The sequence below is a fragment of the Biomphalaria glabrata genome, chromosome 5, assembly GCF_947242115.1.
Source record: "Biomphalaria glabrata chromosome 5, xgBioGlab47.1, whole genome shotgun sequence".
Lineage (NCBI taxonomy): Eukaryota > Metazoa > Mollusca > Gastropoda > Planorbidae > Biomphalaria > Biomphalaria glabrata.
The window spans coordinates 33,154,783-33,174,580 of record NC_074715.1 but is presented as its reverse complement, the minus strand read 5'-3'; the positions used below and the strand labels follow the sequence as shown (position 1 = coordinate 33,174,580).

The 19,798-nt window shown below is 34.2% G+C and overlaps 1 protein-coding gene across 1 annotated transcript; it reads left to right on the top strand.

The window, feature by feature from the left end:
• Window positions 1-4,130: 4,130 nt before the first annotated feature.
• LOC106059637 (uncharacterized) lies at window positions 4,131-19,211 on the top strand. Its single transcript, XM_013217309.2, has 5 exons — window positions 4,131-4,380; window positions 6,060-6,284; window positions 7,207-7,330; window positions 10,382-10,577; window positions 11,435-19,211. The coding sequence occupies exons 1-5, from the start codon at window positions 4,318-4,320 to the stop codon at window positions 11,961-11,963; spliced, it is 1,137 nt and encodes a 378-aa protein (XP_013072763.2). The 5' UTR covers window positions 4,131-4,317; the 3' UTR covers window positions 11,964-19,211.
• Window positions 19,212-19,798: the final 587 nt, after the last annotated feature.

The window sequence follows — 19,798 nt, the reverse complement described above, 5'->3', positions numbered from 1 at the left end:
AATGTTTTCTTTTATATGTTGTAGACACATTTTTCATAGCGATTGCACGAGACATGTGCAATCATTGTTTAACATGTTTCATATCAAGGCTCACTTGCCTAAATATTATGTCTACCATTGATGGCATATTGATGATTGATACATAGGCTATATAAGAGCCCGGACACAAAATGAAGCAAAGGGATTCATAACAAACGACTATTCGCATTTGATTAGAGTAACACCTACAGCAAAATCATTAAATTTAGAAAGTCTTCAGGACAGAAGACTAAACAGTAGGTAAAATAGCAATTATACATAAAACACAAACCATAATCTTCAAATACAATTACAAAACCTAATAAAATACTCAGACTTCACACAAAAATACAAGTATATTCCTTGCTCCATATGCTAGGACAAATGTATACATATACAATAGGCCTACTTCATCTTCCCTAATGCTTTTAGAGCATGGAATGGGTTGCCTGATGCATGACTAGTATGACCTAGGGACGCGTGTAGGAAGTAATAATCTTTTTTAAAGTAACGTCTGTATGTATTAGTAGATTAGATGTACTAATCTTTCTATATTTTATTTGAGACGTCGTCTTGAAAAAATAACATGAATTTTTCTAGTACTCCTGGTCGTTTGTTATGAATCTCACTGCTCTATTTTGCCCCAGCGGTCCAGCAGACCAAAGGATAGGTGAAAGTGAATTTGAAGTTAAATGTGAACCTGGCCTAACTGATGTCTTATAATGAATATCTAGTTGATCTAATTGTTTTGTAAAGGGTCAATCTCTTATTCAAATCCTCAAGAAAAAAACATTTCCGAAAATAATTAAGTGTACTATTTCAATAGTGTAGCACTGTAGTTCACGCGATAATATGAAAAACTACTAATTAATTGTTGTTTTAAATTATGTCCAACTTATATGCATACTAAATAGATTTTTTCTCTTTAAAAAAAAGAAAACTTTTTTGTGTAAATGTAGTAGTTAGTATGACAGATCGTACATAACTTAGCAATACAAATGTAATAAAAAAAAATTTTGACAAAAAAATCTAAAACCGTTTGCATAAATATATTAAAAATATGGAAAATAGTCAATAATGACGAGATCTAAACGGGTCAGACCAGCGGTTCTCAACCTTTTATGCTCGACGACCCCTTTTTACAATCCACCACTCTGCCGCGACCCCCCCCACACACACACACACACATACAGCAATAGATGCATAGACAATAACATTCCAATTTTTCGATGGTCTTTGACGACCCCTGGCAAATCGTCAATCGACCCCCCAGGGGGTCGTGACCCACAGCTTGAGAACCCCTGGGTCAGACGGACAGACATTCCACACAAAACTAATAGCGTCTTTCCCCTTCGGGATCCGCTAAAAATTTCTTTTAGGTAAGTATACTAAAGCTATAGTCCAGCACTGCAGTTCACGCGTTGTTTTAAATTTTGTCCAACTTATATGCATATTAAATAGATTTTTAGCGGCCCCCGTAAGGGGAAAAAGCCGCTATTAGGTTTCTGCTAAATGTCCGTCTGTCCGTCTGTCTATCTGTCCGTCTGTCACACTCAGATCTCGAAAACTAGAAGAGATATGAAAAATATTATGTCATCATTAAATGCGGCTTCAAAAGTTTAGGTGCAACGGCTACTTTTGGTTTTCTAAAAGCAAACCGTTTAATTTATAAAATTAATTATGCAAGCGATTTTTTCATAAAAATATACCAATTCTAAAACAATTACGTAAATGTAAGGGAGGCAATGTTACAATATGCTAACAAAGATGGACAAATTTTGTGTATTTTCAGCATCACTAAGTCAAATATATTTAAAAAATGTACAGGAAATGTTTACAACAAATACAAATAATAGTTAAAGATGTTTTTTCTGGTCAACTAGCTGCTAAAATTAAAAGAAAACATTTCTGTTTGTTTATAAAGGCTAATAATGCATTTTGTATGTAAATATCACACACATTTTTTTTAATGGACTTTCTATGCAGCGATTTTCGTGCAGTAGCGTAACGTCGCTACATGATCAGGCACTAAACCAATTCCTTAAACTTTTTTCAAAAATCAGATTTTTATTTATTTTTTGTTTAGTGCCCCCATCCGAATAAAAGAAGATTATTTTTGTGCGTTTTGTCTGTTGGTCGGTCTGTCCGTCACGATTAGATTAAAAAAACTAGAACTCTAAAAGCTATTGAAAATCTGATTTACACTTTAATGTTCCTCCCGTAACATCTCAATAGTTTTAAGTATCTAAAAATTGATTGTTCCGGATTTTTTTGTGCAAAACTAATCAACCCCAACAAATGTTTGTTTGCTCTTCTAATTTATATTACATTCAATTTCCATGCTTAAACGTTGCAAAAACACATTATCAATAATATGTTGTTCCGTTTTTTATGTAAATAGCATATTAATGCTAAATCATAATCTCTATACTGACTTATATTTCATTAAGTGTAAAAATGTTCCGGATATTGTTTTATAAAACATGAATTATGCCTAATGATTGTTTGAAATCGCATAATTTACTAATATTACACTTATATTATTTGACAATGCGTCACTATAATTTGGTTATCAATATCAAATTGTTCCGTATTTTCATCTTTAAACAAATTTTTAAAATATCGACAATAGGTTTTTCAGGGCTTTAAAAAAAAGTAATTTACTAGAATTGATTACTGAAAATTACTTTTTAGACATTTAATTTTCTTGCTAAAACATAACATAGAAGTTTTGTAATCGATAAAGAAAGTTCCGGATTTTGTTTCTTACAAATCGTCGCCAGAAATTTCCGAATTTATTTAAAAATCTACTAACGCCAAATGATTGTTTGAACTCCCTCTTCTAATTAATAAACAAATAATCTTCTCATTTACGAAATAATGTTTTTACGGATTTTTATGAAAAATATTTTAACTCACTACTCTCTTACAGTACATTTAACTTTCTACCTAAAACATGTAAAAATCTAATTATCGTTAATATTATGTTCCGATTTTTAAGGAAAACAGAATCCAAACACCAAAGTAAGGTATGAAAATCTCTCCACATGGCTGTAGTACATCTAATTTTTATACGAGACCATCCAAAAAATTTAATCAACGGCATTACATTTATCTGAAATTCTCTTTTTCTTTTACTATTTATACAAACATCCGGAACAATCTATTATATAAACTTTTCAATTGTGTTCATACCTAAAAATTATTGCGACGTTTTGATCAATATTGTAATGTTTTAATATACTAAAACTAATCTACTATTTTTTATTTAATTTAAATTTAAATTTACGGCAAATGAATCTTTGAAACATTATTACTTTTGACCATCAAAATTAAATCACCTCTTGAATATTATTTGCGAATATGCAGATCCGACAGGGATCCGACTTCGACGGGGGCCGCCTCTGAGTTTGTGTAACACAAACTCTCTTTGTAATCTTGTTTTCTATTTTAAAAAAGTAAACATTTTTTGTGTAAATGTAGTAGTTAGTATGACAGAACTTACTTAACTTAGCAAATGTAAAAAAACAATAATAATGTTTTGACAAAAAAATCTAAAACCGTTTGCATAAATGTGTTAGAAATATGGTACACTGTTTTCTCCTCCTACTAAAGAGCCTCCCGAGTTATTTACTATTAATAGTGAATAGTTGTAAAAGTGGTGTATTTTTTATGAACAAAACTGCTTGCATAAGTGATTTAAAAAATTAGATTTTTCGCTTTTAGAAAAGAAAAAAGTAGCCGTTGATTCAGAATTTGTCTAAAATATCATGATATCGGATTTTCACTATCTTTTCTAGTTTACGAGATCTAAACGGGACGGACGGACGGACAGACATTCCACCCAAAACTAATAGCTTCTTTTCCCCTTTCGGGGGCATCTAAAAACGCTCGTGTGTGTATGTGATATGGTTTTATATCGATTCAGTGCCTGCATCCTCTGTAACAGTTGTTGGCATAGATTTCGTCACATTGGATGTTAAACTAAATAATGAAGTCGAGAAACGCTGCCCCGCCCAAAATGACGCGCATCCCTACTACCCGTCGTACACCACTGCATCGAGCGCGTGACTGCGTGAGTGTGTGCGTGCGTGTGATTATAACGCGCGTGTAAGCACAGCTACTATCTGGTACGCTAGTCACACACCACAACAGCACACCCAGGTACGCTTTAGACACACACTTCAAAACTCATTATTGATAGCGACCTGTGGGCTGCAACGTTCTGCTAGCTCAGCTGGCTACTGGTCTGAATCTCATTCAGTCCAAACAAAGCATAAAATCCAGTGTGTATTAAGTATGGGCCAAGCAATGACCTCTGAGACTCTATGTCTACATGGAGAGGATGGCTATAAATACTGGGTAAGTCACCACCCTAACATCCATACTCTATTGCAATACTAAAAGTGTTCTTATTTTACAGACTGTAACAGACAGGGGATTATAGACCAGTGTTACCTATCTGCTAACATCTTCATGATCTTGTATTGTATGCGTGCACATTTCTATTTATAAATCATTGTTGCTTAGGTAACATTTGTTCTAACGTTAAAGTCTCAAAGTTGACAGTATTTCAACCCTACTTCTTTTTAAAAACGATTATAGATGTCATCTTCTGTTATAAAATACAGACGTTACTTCAAAAAAGATTATTACGTCCTATTGCGTGTCTGTTGGTTAGTTATGAAGCAAGTTGAGCTTGGATGGCGTGCTTTTCCAGTGAATCAAGCTTGATATTTCTATTCACGACTTCAAAACATATAGACTAGTGAAGTGAAGTTTTGTTTTTGATGTTTTGGTCTTTCCTGAGCTAGAGAAGATTGTTATGTCCTGGCGCCAGGTGGCAGCATTCAAACTTGAGACCCTCGTGACGACAGTTCGAAGAAAACAAGATTTAAAAAAAAAAAAAGAAATAAAGTATATTTAATCCTTCAAATGTCTTCTCCTCGACTGCTTAAAATATAGCCTCCTTGTCGTCTTATATGAATATGTTTTCAAGTTGTTGTTTTCTCAAAGACGAAAAATCATTAGCATTTGCATTGTAATTCAAAAATTATTATTCGAACATTAACCAAGAAACAAGTAACAAAGTGTTTTTTTTTAATCAATCCTCCTTTATAAATATAATTATTATCCATTATTGTTCATTATATTTATTTCTTGTAATGCTTCGTTATTGCACACAGTCTTACCAGTGTGCTGTGCATAATTAAGTTCTCTAAACAGTCCAGTTATGAGTTGACATACAATATTCCTGTATGTCTCTTTATTAATTCAACACTGTAGGCCTACTGAATACAAAGGTTCTATGTCTATGAAGGAAACATTTGTCGAGGGCGTTTAATTTCCCGCTAAGCCGTGTTGATGACGTAAGTGAAATTTAATTTTAAGATGATTCTATTTTGAAATGTCTGGTGGACGAAAAGTCGTGAACGATTTGTCGGTGAACGAAATGTCATTGAACGAATTGTCTTGTCCCCGATGTACCAAACAGAAGGAAAGGCATTTTCGGGAGAGGGGTGACAACTCTTTTCCATTTTGTTTGGACAACTAGTGAGACATTAAAGTTTTTTCCCGCCGCCAAAGTAAAGACATCACATTTGACCGGTTGACCCAATAGACCACGTTAGCCTTCTTTGCTTCTTTAGTTCCATGCTGTTTTTTTTTAATGTTCCTTCCATTGTTCCACGTTATTTTGCTTCTAGTTAATCCTTTATATTTATATATAAACATCTTGCACAAATATTTACACTATTCAGATAGATATATCTCTGGTAACTAACTTGCGTCACATTTAAATCGTTTTGTGATTGTGCTGGTCATACAACACCTTCGTTATCAACTAGATCTAAAAACAGATAACAGGTAAACATTTCCCTGCCACATGAAGCTCAAAGATCTCGCGAGTTGTTTTTTTTTTTTTTTTAAACTCATTTCCTGAACAACTTCATGACAAGTTAGTAAATACATTTGTTTGCCCCTATTTTTGTTGATATCATGAATTTAAAACGTAATTTAAAGTCGTAATTATTATCTGTCAGGTCGGACTCCATGCCAAACCGTTCCACAGAGGGTGCAAGAAAACCACGTACAGAGGTGTTTTGCTTGGCCAAGGTGCTAGGCAGTGGGAGAAGGTGACAGTGAAGGCTTTCACCAACTTGCCAAATACTCGAGAGAATTGGCAACAAGAGACTGACAACGCCAAGAAGACGAGAGAAATGGCTACAAAATTCAAAGAGACATTCCCTTCTGGACCTGAGCTAACTGTGAGTAACTCTGACTCTTTGTGCAGGCATTGCAGACAGGAAAGTGTTTAGACTCGTGTTTTTGTTTTACCCCTTCTTCGCCTTTTTCCTTTTGAGAGATTCATTGAAGATGTTTCAAATATTGATAGTTGCGTTTTACAAAAATGTTCCACGTCAGCTATGCCCCAGGAGGTCACGTGGGAGAGGAATAATACATGTGCGTTTACAAATTCAAACGTATTATTTCTAATTTTTTTTAATGCAATAGCCAATACATATAGAGATCTGGAGGTGTCCTTATTTATGTTGATTGTATTTTTATATATAGTATATAAATTGTTGTTAAAACCCTCAGCGGCAAATCTTTATATATTTATAGCTATACTAGTATTTTTGAGCAATAAAACATAAAATTATTCGGACCTGACAATGACAAATAGATGTAAAATATTTTTGAAATGCTTATTAAACTTCTACAATGCTTTAACCTAATAAATAAAAAAAATCTTATGTCCAAAACACAAAGGGATCAAGCGTGGACAATTACTCCGTAAATCTACGTTCTTATTTTATTTAATTTAACACTAGATACCTGACCTTCAAAAGAAATCTAGAGATATTAGAAGAGAAAAAGACAGGGTAGAGAGAAAAAGAGAAGGAAAGGGGTAGAGAATATATATATATATATATATATATATATATATATATATATATATGTATATGTCGAAATGTGTGTGAGAGAGAAAGAGGGAGACAGTGTATATAGAGAGAGACTTAGAGAGAGAGAGATGTCAAAATGTAAGTTAGAGAGAGAAAGAGGGCTTACAAATACCTATTCTCTTCGATGCCATTATTTTTATTTTAACTCTAGGGACTTTATAAGTCTTCTACACATCTGCTGCTCGCAATAATGACTACTCTCCCCTGGCTGTTTATTTTCTAGGTTATCCCTTCTTGTCTTGTCCAAATGGACAAAGTGTCAAAGGTCAACAAGTGGCTAGAGCGTCGCCATGGTTACACTGTCCTCAACAAAGATGACTGGGTTTCTGTTGAGGAACATGTTCCAGGTAGAATAATAATAGCTATTATTTAAAGAGGTGTACATAATTCCTTCTTTAAAGACAGCATTAAATTTTAAGATATAACCCGTTGAATAAAAAAAAAAAACAACCAACAACATTTATGATAAATGCAGGTTATCTACTTTAGATCACTGAATGGTATCCTTTTGTTTCGAGAGACACTGGATGAGCTTGGTAGTTGTACATATTAATTTCATTTCTTCTAAGAAGCGTATTTTGTTGTGGTTGAACAGTGGCAGACTGCAACAGATCTTTCCAGTATATGTTGATTCAATCTTTTGACTAGATGTCAAGGTAGCTTTCCTCTTCCAATCACGCCCGTCTCGGTCCCTTTTGCTTTCAGCAATGGTTATGTCATCTCTCACAGTCCGTGACTCTACATGTATACATTACCTGGACCACGTCCTCTCATTGATAGCTGTGGTTGTCATTTGCCGCTTGCAAACATCTTGTATCGGTCGTTTAGCAAAGAACGTCTCTTGTCTGGTTTCATCGGCAAGCTCTGCATAGGTATTATCTTCTGGGATGAATCCATCTGCCTTGTGGCTGAACCAGCACAGTCATGGTTGCTTTTAAATGTGTGCACAAACCTAGTATACTGGCATGCTTAAAAACATTTAGTCCTTTCAATGGCATTTAGTACATTTACACTATCCCACTGATACTCAGAGCATCGACACTTAGTACATTTACATTATCCCACTGATACTCAGAGCATCGACACTTAGTACATTTACATTATCCCACTGATACTCAGAGCATCGACACTTTGTACATTTACATTATCTCACTGATACTCAGAACATCGACACTTTGTACATTTACATTATCTCACTGATACTCAGAACATCGACCCTTAGTACATTTACATTATCTCACTGATACTCAGAACTTCGACACTTTGTACATTTACATTATCTCACTGATACTCAGAACATCGACACTTAGTACATTTACATTATCTCACTGATACTCAGAACATCGACACTTAGTACATTTACATTATCTCACTGATACTCAGAACATCGACCCTTAGTACATTTACATTATCTCACTGATACTCAGAACTTCGACACTTTGTACATTTACATTATCTCACTGATACTCAGAACATCGACACTTAGTACATTTACATTATCTCACTGATACTCAGAACATCGACACTTAGTACATTTACATTATCTCACTGATACTCAGAACATCGACACTTAGTACATTTACATTATCTCACTGATACTCAGAACATCGACACTTTGTACATTTACATTATCTCACTGATACTCAGAACATCGACCCTTAGTACATTTACATTATCTCACTGATACTCAGAACTTCGACACTTTGTACATTTACATTATCTCACTGATACTCAGAACATCGACACTTAGTACATTTACATTATCTCACTGATACTCAGAACATCGACACTTAGTACATTTACATTATCTCACTGATACTCAGAACATCGACCCTTAGTACATTTACATTATCTCACTGATACTCAGAACTTCGACCCTTTGTACATTTACATTATCTCACTGATACTCAGAACATCGACACTTAGTACATTTACATTATCTCACTGATACTCAGAACATCGACACTTAGTACATTTACATTATCTCACTGATACTCAGAACATCGACACTTAGTACATTTACATTATCTCACTGATACTCAGAACATCGACACTTTGTACATTTATACTATCCCACTGATACTCAGAGCATCGACACTTTGTACATTTACATTATCTCACTGATACTCAGAACATCGACACTTAGTACATTTACATTATCTCACTGATACTCAGAACATCGACCCTTAGTACATTTACATTATCTCACTGATACTCAGAACTTCGACCCTTTGTACATTTACATTATCTCACTGATACTCAGAACATCGACACTTAGTACATTTACATTATCTCACTGATACTCAGAACATCGACACTTAGTACATTTACATTATCTCACTGATACTCAGAACATCGACACTTTGTACATTTATACTATCCCACTGATACTCAGAGCATCGACACTTTGTACATTTACATTATCTCAGTGATACTCAGAGCATCGACACTTAGTAGGCCTACATTTATACTATCCCACTGAAACTCAGAGCATCGACACTTAGTACATTTACATTATCTCACTGATACTCAGAGCATCGACACTAAAACAGATCTTTAATCTCATCAATATTGCTAGGACGTAAATGGCACTGGGTTTGTGAAATATAGATTTTTGCCTTGTCGGGCATTCGATCAGTTCTATTTTAATGTCTCATTCTTCAACACTATTCTCACGTCAGTTTGGCAAGCTGATGTGACATCCATGCTATTTATTGTCAGTATCTCTTAATTCACGCCTTTGTAAAGTACTGTCAGTATACGATTTATTAAATCTGTTACGTCGATGTCATGCAATGTCAGTACACGATTATTACGATTATTAAATGTGTCTCGCCGGTCTCATGTAATGTCAGGACAGTACATCATTCATTTAATCTTCCACATTCGTCTCGTGTGGCATTATGTCGTAAGTACCATGCTACCGAAATGTCTGTCGTATGAGATTGTCACTCTGATTCCTATGTAGCACTCAGAACAGCTCATTTTCACGCCATTGTGATACTAAGAATAGTTCTGTACCATTGCCGACTTTAATCTTAAGCAAAGATCTATGTACATCGTTATGTCGTATTTAGCTCATCTCAATGTCATCACGACAAGTTAGATTTAGCACAGCTTCGTATCGTTACCTAAATGTACTAATTAGCATAGCTCTTTATCATCACGACAATGTAATGTTGAGTGCAGCTCGAAATGTTTACGCTAATGTCATTGTAACACGAGTGACAACTTTTTTATTCTAAAATAACAGAAGCTCTTCCTTCGATAAGCACAATAATTTCCTACTGTAGTCTACAGCACAAATATATATCAACGTATTTTCATTGTTAAAAAAAAAGGTAGTTTCCAAACAAAACAAGTTGTTTAATGTGTGTATGTATGCTGTGTACCAACAGATGCTCTCTACTTATACTGCCCTTGGTCCGAGTGGCCGCCTTGGAATGATGTGGACGTTTCTGAATCAGAACATCTCAGTACATTTTCCCATTTCACATACTTAGTTACTGATGGTCAACTGTTGATCTGCGACATACTGGCAACATATGACGTCACGACAGGCTACGTCATTACCGATGTCACCGTACATTCCAGGTATCCATTGATTTTTTAAAATTTATATTTCTAGTGGCTCGCAAGTATTACTAGGGGGGGGGGGCTTAAAATATTACTTTTGCAATCATAGAGATTGGAAATAAATGTATTTAATCAAAATAAAGTTTCCCTTTCAGACCTTGTAGTCTATAGGGCAGATGATGTAAAGGTCATGTTTCTGTGGCTACAGGTTAACGAGGGTGTCATGTGGCCAGCACAACGACCAACCGCCTTTACTTATACCGAACTTACGTCAGGTACCCATTAGAGTTGGTGGACTCAGAGACACCCGAAAATCCAGAAAAAAAAAATCCCACTCTTCATCAGGATTCGAACCACGGACCCCAGTTTGGAAGCCAAGCACTTTACTGATCAGCCACCACCTCCACAATAATATATTGTATTAATTTACTTCCGCTTTTTTTCTCCCACTGATATTTTGATTAGTTATCTTCTTTCCTACAGTGAGTCCTACTCCCCCCTCTCCCAAATATTATTCAACATTAATATACCTCTTCCACTTTTTTAAAAATAATGTACCGGTACACTGTATTTAGAAAAAGAAAAAAGATCTTATAATGGTCTAGCTTATATGACAAAAAAAAATGTTGCTTACTAAATAAGATCATAGGCCTAAGTAGATTTATTAGTCAACTATCTGAATATACTTGAATATGTGAAGGGCCTGAGAAATTATTTTTATGCCTCTGTTTTTGACCACACCACTCAGGCTGAGTGTACTTTGCCATCCATTTTAAATGGAAGCGTAGAATCACTTGAAAAGATTGGGATCGGATTTGAGTTTGTTTGTTTTTTAATTATATCGATACTATATTTATATTCTTATTACATTACAGGGATAAGATGTATGGTTCTTTCGACCACGGGGAATCTGGTATGGTAGATTTTTTTCTGTGTCACCGATGCACTGAGATCTGCAAAGACTGGCCCAAACTGAACGGTGATCTCCCACAAGATAGGGAGGACGATTGCATGGATGGGAGAAGGAAAGTTCACTTCAATTTGAGATTAGATCAATGTGTGTTCCCTCGAAGCTCGCTAAAGAACAGGCTCCCCGTGTTACGGCGTCATGCGAGTGACGAAGGGGCAAAACTCCGGAAAAAATGGATGGACAGAGTGAGTCGTGACTCTCAGTTGCATCCCTTGGTTGCTACAGACGGCCCGCCACCCTACGAGGAGAGCGTGTCGAGACACGAAAGCATTGTTGACCAACGGCGTGTTAAAAGCTGGACAATATCCGAACTTTCTTGCCCAGACTTGCCCGATGTGAACAGCAGATCAAGAGACACAACCACGCCCATAAAGTCTTGTTTAAAGAGGACAACAAGTGACCAGTATATGTCCACTACAAGTAGAGACATGTAGTTTTTTGTTGTTGATCATTCGATAAAGACCTAGTGGATTATGAACTTATAACGTGTGTGTGTCACATAACAAGAAGTGTGATTTCAAGTACTGTCAGTTTGGATTGACTAAAACATGACTTTCAAACCAGCCAACTGTAAAGTCAATATGTCCCTGTGAAGTAAACACGTTGACTTATTCAAGATGGACTGACTTCTCATTATCACAAATGCCAGAAGGATATAGATCTATATCTAAATACATTACAATTAAGCAGTGGGAAAAAACAACGACGTGAATATTTTCAATGTAAATTAAGTTAACCTGTCTTATTGACAACACGGGAAAACACTTAAATGCAGTGTTTCTCAAACTTTTACCATTTGTATACATTCTCCACTAAAAATAAATTGTACACTTCCCTTGCCCAGCTAGGGTCTGCGGGAGCGCTGTAAGCTCGGACAGTTGGTTTCGGGATTTTTAAAGAATGTAATGAAAAAGAAAAGAAACCTACAGACAATTATAACATTATTTTTCCTAATCTCTTAGCATATAAGCCTATATTTACAACGTGTTAAAGTTATTCATTTAGTGGGTCAGGGTAGATAATAGGCCTACATTTACAACGTGTTAAAGTTATTCATTTAGTGGGTCAGGGTAGATAATAGGCCTACATTTTACTATCAGGGATTTCTGTGAACCAGTGCAATACATTTGATGGTTTCTTTCCTATAGCTGACGCTCATATCATTACACTTTTTCTTGCTATGATCATTTTGAGATACAACTGATCATTACACTTTTTCTTGCTATTATCATTTTGAGATACAACTGATCATTACACTTTTTCTTGCTATGATCATTTTGAGATACAACTGATCATTACACTTTTTCTTGCTATTATCATTTTGAGATACAACTGATCATTACACTTTTTCTTGCTATGATCATTTTGAGATACAACTGATCATTACACTTTTTCTTGCTATGATCATTTTGAGATACAACTGATCATTACACTTTTTCTTGCTATGATCATTTTGAGATACAACTGATCATTACACTTTTTCTTGCTATTATCATTTTGAGATACAACTGATCATTACACTTTTTCTTGCTATGATCATTTTGAGATACAACTGATCATTACACTTTTTCTTGCTATGATCATTTTGAGATACAACTGATCATTACACTTTTTCTTGCTATGATCATTTTGAGATACAACTGATCATTACACTTTTTCTTGCTATTATCATTTTGAGATACAACTGATCATTACACTTTTTCTTGCTATGATCATTTTGAGATACAACTGATCATTACACTTTTTCTTGCTATGATCATTTTGAGATACAACTGATCATTACACTTTTTCTTGCTATGATCATTTTGAGATACAACTGATCATTACACTTTTTCTTGCTATTATCATTTTGAGATACAACTGATCATTACACTTTTTCTTGCTATGATCATTTTGAGATACAACTGATCATTACACTTTTTCTTGCTATGATCATTTTGAGATACAACTGATCATTACACTTTTTCTTGCTATTATCATTTTGAGATACAACTGATCATTACACTTTTTCTTGCTATGATCATTTTGAGATACAACTGATCATTACACTTTTTCTTGCTATGATCATTTTGAGATACAACTGATCATTACACTTTTTCTTGCTATTATCATTTTGAGATACAACTGATCATTACACTTTTTCTTGCTATGATCATTTTGAGATACAACTGATCATTACACTTTTTCTTGCTATGATCATTTTGAGATACAACTGATCATTACACTTTTTCTTGCTATGATCATTTTGAGATACAACTGATCATTACACTTTTTCTTGCTATGATCATTTTGAGATACAACTGATCATTACACTTTTTCTTGCTATGATCATTTTGAGATACAACTGATCATTACACTTTTTCTTGCTATGATCATTTTGAGATACAACTGATCATTACACTTTTTCTTGCTATTATCATTTTGAGATACAACTGATCATTACACTTTTTCTTGCTATGATCATTTTGAGATACAACTGATCATTACACTTTTTCTTGCTATGATCATTTTGAGATACAACTGATCATTACACTTTTTCTTGCTATGATCATTTTGAGATACAACTGATCATTACACTTTTTCTTGCTATTATCATTTTGAGATACAACTGATCATTACACTTTTTCTTGCTATGATCATTTTGAGATACAACTGATCATTACACTTTTTCTTGCTATGATCATTTTGAGATACAACTGATCATTACACTTTTTCTTGCTATGATCATTTTGAGATACAACTGATCATTACACTTTTTCTTGCTATTATCATTTTGAGATACAACTGATCATTACACTTTTTCTTGCTATGATCATTTTGAGATACAACTGATCATTACACTTTTTCTTGCTATGATCATTTTGAGATACAACTGATCATTACACTTTTTCTTGCTATTATCATTTTGAGATACAACTGATCATTACACTTTTTCTTGCTATTATCATTTTGAGATACAACTGATCATTACACTTTTTCTTGCTATTATCATTTTGAGATACAACTGATCATTACACTTTTTCTTGCTATTATCATTTTGAGATACAACTGATCATTACACTTTTTCTTGCTATTATCATTTTGAGATACAACTGATCATTACACTTTTTCTTGCTATTATCATTTTGAGATACAACTGATCATTACACTTTTTCTTGCTATTATCATTTTGAGATACAACTGATCATTACACTTTTTCTTGCTATTATCATTTTGAGATACAACTGATCATTACACTTTTTCTTGCTATTATCATTTTGAGATACAACTGATCATTACACTTTTTCTTGCTATGATCATTTTGAGATACAACTGATCATTACACTTTTTCTTGCTATGATCATTTTGAGATACAACTGATCATTACACTTTTTCTTGCTATGATCATTTTGAGATACAACTGATCATTACACTTTTTCTTGCTATTATCATTTTGAGATACAACTGATCATTACACTTTTTCTTGCTATGATCATTTTGAGATACAACTGATCATTACACTTTTTCTTGCTATGATCATTTTGAGATACAACTGATCATTACACTTTTTCTTGCTATGATCATTTTGAGATACAACTGATCATTACACTTTTTCTTGCTATGATCATTTTGAGATACAACTGATCATTACACTTTTTCTTGCTATTATCATTTTGAGATACAACTGATCATTACACTTTTTCTTGCTATTATCATTTTGAGATACAACTGATCATTACACTTTTTCTTGCTATTATCATTTTGAGATACAACTGATCATTACACTTTTTCTTGCTATTATCATTTTGAGATACAACTGATCATTACACTTTTTCTTGCTATTATCATTTTGAGATACAACTGATCATTACACTTTTTCTTGCTATTATCATTTTGAGATACAACTGATCATTACACTTTTTCTTGCTATTATCATTTTGAGATACAACTGATCATTACACTTTTTCTTGCTATTATCATTTTGAGATACAACTGATCATTACACTTTTTCTTGCTATTATCATTTTGAGATACAACTGATCATTACACTTTTTCTTGCTATGATCATTTTGAGATACAACTGATCATTACACTTTTTCTTGCTATGATCATTTTGAGATACAACTGATCATTACACTTTTTCTTGCTATGATCATTTTGAGATACAACTGATCATTACACTTTTTCTTGCTATTATCATTTTGAGATACAACTGATCATTACACTTTTTCTTGCTATTATCATTTTGAGATACAACTGATCATTACACTTTTTCTTGCTATGATCATTTTGAGATACAACTGATCATTACACTTTTTCTTGCTATGATCATTTTGAGATACAACTGATCATTACACTTTTTCTTGCTATGATCATTTTGAGATACAACTGATCATTACACTTTTTCTTGCTATTATCATTTTGAGATACAACTGATCATTACACTTTTTCTTGCTATGATCATTTTGAGATACAACTGATCATTACACTTTTTCTTGCTATGATCATTTTGAGATACAACTGATCATTACACTTTTTCTTGCTATGATCATTTTGAGATACAACTGATCATTACACTTTTTCTTGCTATTATCATTTTGAGATACAACTGATCATTACACTTTTTCTTGCTATTATCATTTTGAGATACAACTGATCATTACACTTTTTCTTGCTATTATCATTTTGAGATACAACTGATCATTACACTTTTTCTTGCTATTATCATTTTGAGATACAACTGATCATTACACTTTTTCTTGCTATTATCATTTTGAGATACAACTGATCATTACACTTTTTCTTGCTATTATCATTTTGAGATACAACTGATCATTACACTTTTTCTTGCTATTATCATTTTGAGATACAACTGATCATTACACTTTTTCTTGCTATTATCATTTTGAGATACAACTGATCATTACACTTTTTCTTGCTATTATCATTTTGAGATACAACTGATCATTACACTTTTTCTTGCTATGATCATTTTGAGATACAACTGATCATTACACTTTTTCTTGCTATGATCATTTTGAGATACAACTGATCATTACACTTTTTCTTGCTATGATCATTTTGAGATACAACTGATCATTACACTTTTTCTTGCTATTATCATTTTGAGATACAACTGATCATTACACTTTTTCTTGCTATGATCATTTTGAGATACAACTGATCATTACACTTTTTCTTGCTATGATCATTTTGAGATACAACTGATCATTACACTTTTTCTTGCTATGATCATTTTGAGATACAACTGATCATTACACTTTTTCTTGCTATTATCATTTTGAGATACAACTGATCATTACACTTTTTCTTGCTATGATCATTTTGAGATACAACTGATCATTACACTTTTTCTTGCTATGATCATTTTGAGATACAACTGATCATTACACTTTTTCTTGCTATTATCATTTTGAGATACAACTGATCATTACACTTTTTCTTGCTATGATCATTTTGAGATACAACTGATCATTACACTTTTTCTTGCTATTATCATTTTGAGATACAACTGATCATTACACTTTTTCTTGCTATTATCATTTTGAGATACAACTGATCATTACACTTTTTCTTGCTATTATCATTTTGAGATACAACTGATCATTACACTTTTTCTTGCTATTATCATTTTGAGATACAACTGATCATTACACTTTTTCTTGCTATTATCATTTTGAGATACAACTGATCATTACACTTTTTCTTGCTATTATCATTTTGAGATACAACTGATCATTACACTTTTTCTTGCTATTATCATTTTGAGATACAACTGATCATTACACTTTTTCTTGCTATTATCATTTTGAGATACAACTGATCATTACACTTTTTCTTGCTATTATCATTTTGAGATACAACTGATCATTACACTTTTTCTTGCTATTATCATTTTGAGATACAACTGATCATTACACTTTTTCTTGCTATTATCATTTTGAGATACAACTGATCATTACACTTTTTCTTGCTATTATCATTTTGAGATACAACTGATCATTACACTTTTTCTTGCTATTATCATTTTGAGATACAACTGACCATTACAAACTTACGATTTTACTGCAATGGTTTGAAAGGATGTTCCTGTTAATATTTTTCGGAGCGTAGGCCTAATTGAATTGAAATAGCATGTGGATAAGATACACTATTGCCTTTCTAATCACGTGTAAATGTTGTATTTATTTCCTTATTGTGCAAAGATTCAGTGTTTTAATTAAATATGTATATATTGTCAACTGAAAACATATTTATGATAGCTATTTCTTTAGTCTACTTATAGGCCTAATAAGTTTTATGCACGATGTTTATGTCTTTCATTTAGTAATCAAACATATGAGTCATGATCTTGACTCATGATACAAATATCCAAGATTAGGGTTCTAAGTTTTGAATCAACAAATTGGATTGACAAGTTCATTGTAAGAGGATGTAGCAAGAACAAGATGGCGAGAAGAAGAAAACTAATCATTACGTTAACACTTTAAATGCATTTAAAAAAACGATCACGGTAATACTCACCCACGAATTTAGGAAATTTAGGCACCGGATAATTAGGCACCGCGTATTTACGGATATTTAGGCACCGGATATTTAGGCACCCGGAAATTTAGGCACCCGGATATTTAGGCACCCGAAATTTAGGCACCCGGATAATTAGGCACCCGGAAATTTAGGCACCGGATAATTAGGCACTTTTTGACAAAGCGTCACCGATAGCCCATAGCCTAAGGATAACATATACGTTAACATTTTAAAACTACTTTCAAAATTAAGGTCGCTAATTAAAGAGTGCCTAATTTTCGGGTGCCTAATTTTCCGCCTTGTCAAAAAGTGCCTAATTATCCGGTGCCTAAATATCCGGGTGCCTAAATTTCCGGGTGCCTAAATATCCGGTGCCTAAATTTCCAGATACCACTCACCCAGATACCCCCCAACCCCTTTCTTTCATCCCCCCAAACCCTTTCTTTCATCCCCCCAACCCCTTTCTTTCATCCCCCCAACCCCTTTCTTTCATCCCCCCAAACCCTTTCTTTCATCCCCCCAACCCCTTTCTTTCATCCCCCCAACCCCTTTTTTTCATTCCCCCCCAACCCCTTTCTTTCATCCCCAACCCCTTTCTTTCATCCCCCAACCCCTTTCTTTCATCCCCCCAACCCCTTTCTTTCATCCCCCCAACCCCTTTCTTTCATCCCCCCAAACCCTTTCTTTCATCCCCCCAACCCCTTTCTTTCATCCCCCCAACCCCTTTTTTTCATTCCCCCCCAACCCCTTTCTTTCATCCCCCAACCCCTTTCTTTCATCCCCCCAACCCCTTTCTTTCATCCCCCCAACCCCTTTTTTTCATTCCCCCCCAACCCCTTTCTTTCATCCCCCAACCCCTTTCTTTCATCCCCCAACCCCTTTCTTTCATCCCCCAACCCCTTTCTTTCATCCTCCCCAACCCCTTTCTTTCATCACCCCCCACCCCTTTCTCAACTGATCAAGTGATAGGATCATGGCGTGTTAACAAAGCTAAAAGTATGAAATTGCGCTAAACAAAAGCAATTAATAAAACTATTACTAATCGCACAGATTTATTGTTGTTAGTCTAGATCTATTACATTTATAATTACATGACTGATCCAAACCAATTGATACAACTACGCTTAATAAAAGCTTTGTTTTTTTTTAAAGTATTTCTATATTTTTCTTGTTTTTGTATCAGTTACATTGAGATTTGTAGATTAATGATGTCACTTCAATTGATCTGAAAGACGCAGATCGTGTATAAGAAAAAAAACACACCATTACTACCGAATTCAAACAGATTTTTCCAAGAGAAGATAAGCGAGTAGCGATACTGACCATTAAAGGCATACACTTCGTCATGGGCGTAGCCAGGGGATAGGTCGGGGTTCACCCCTCCCCCCTCCGAAATGAAATGACTGTTAAGGTAAGATTTAATGTTAATCCACCACTTGCCCCAGCGCAGCCAAGGGGGTTTTCGAGTTTAAAATCCCCCTCAGAGGTTTTGAAGATAAGAGCCCCCTCTTCAATAAAACAAAAAAATAAAGCAAACGACAGTCACCAAATTCCATAATATTAGCGTAGCCAAGAGGGGTTTTGAGACTACCCCCCCCCTTTTTCCAACAACAGGAAAACAAAGCTACAATTACTAAATTTCATATTCGTAGCCAAAAGAGATTTTGTAGTTACCCTACCCAATAAAATACTAAAGCGAAACTATAGTTACCATTTTCTATCAGTCGCTAGGCTACATTTC

Excerpts from the sequence above, each read along its gene's own strand:
- LOC106059637 (XM_013217309.2), top strand. The coding sequence starts at position 4,318 with ATGGGCCAAGCAATGACCTCTGAGACTCTATGTCTACATGGAGAGGAT. Across the intron at positions 6,285-7,206 it reads CTTCTGGACCTGAGCTAACT|GTTATCCCTTCTTGTCTTGT; the intron begins GTGAGTAACTCT and ends TTTATTTTCTAG. Across the intron at positions 7,331-10,381 it reads TGTTGAGGAACATGTTCCAG|ATGCTCTCTACTTATACTGC; the intron begins GTAGAATAATAA and ends GTGTACCAACAG.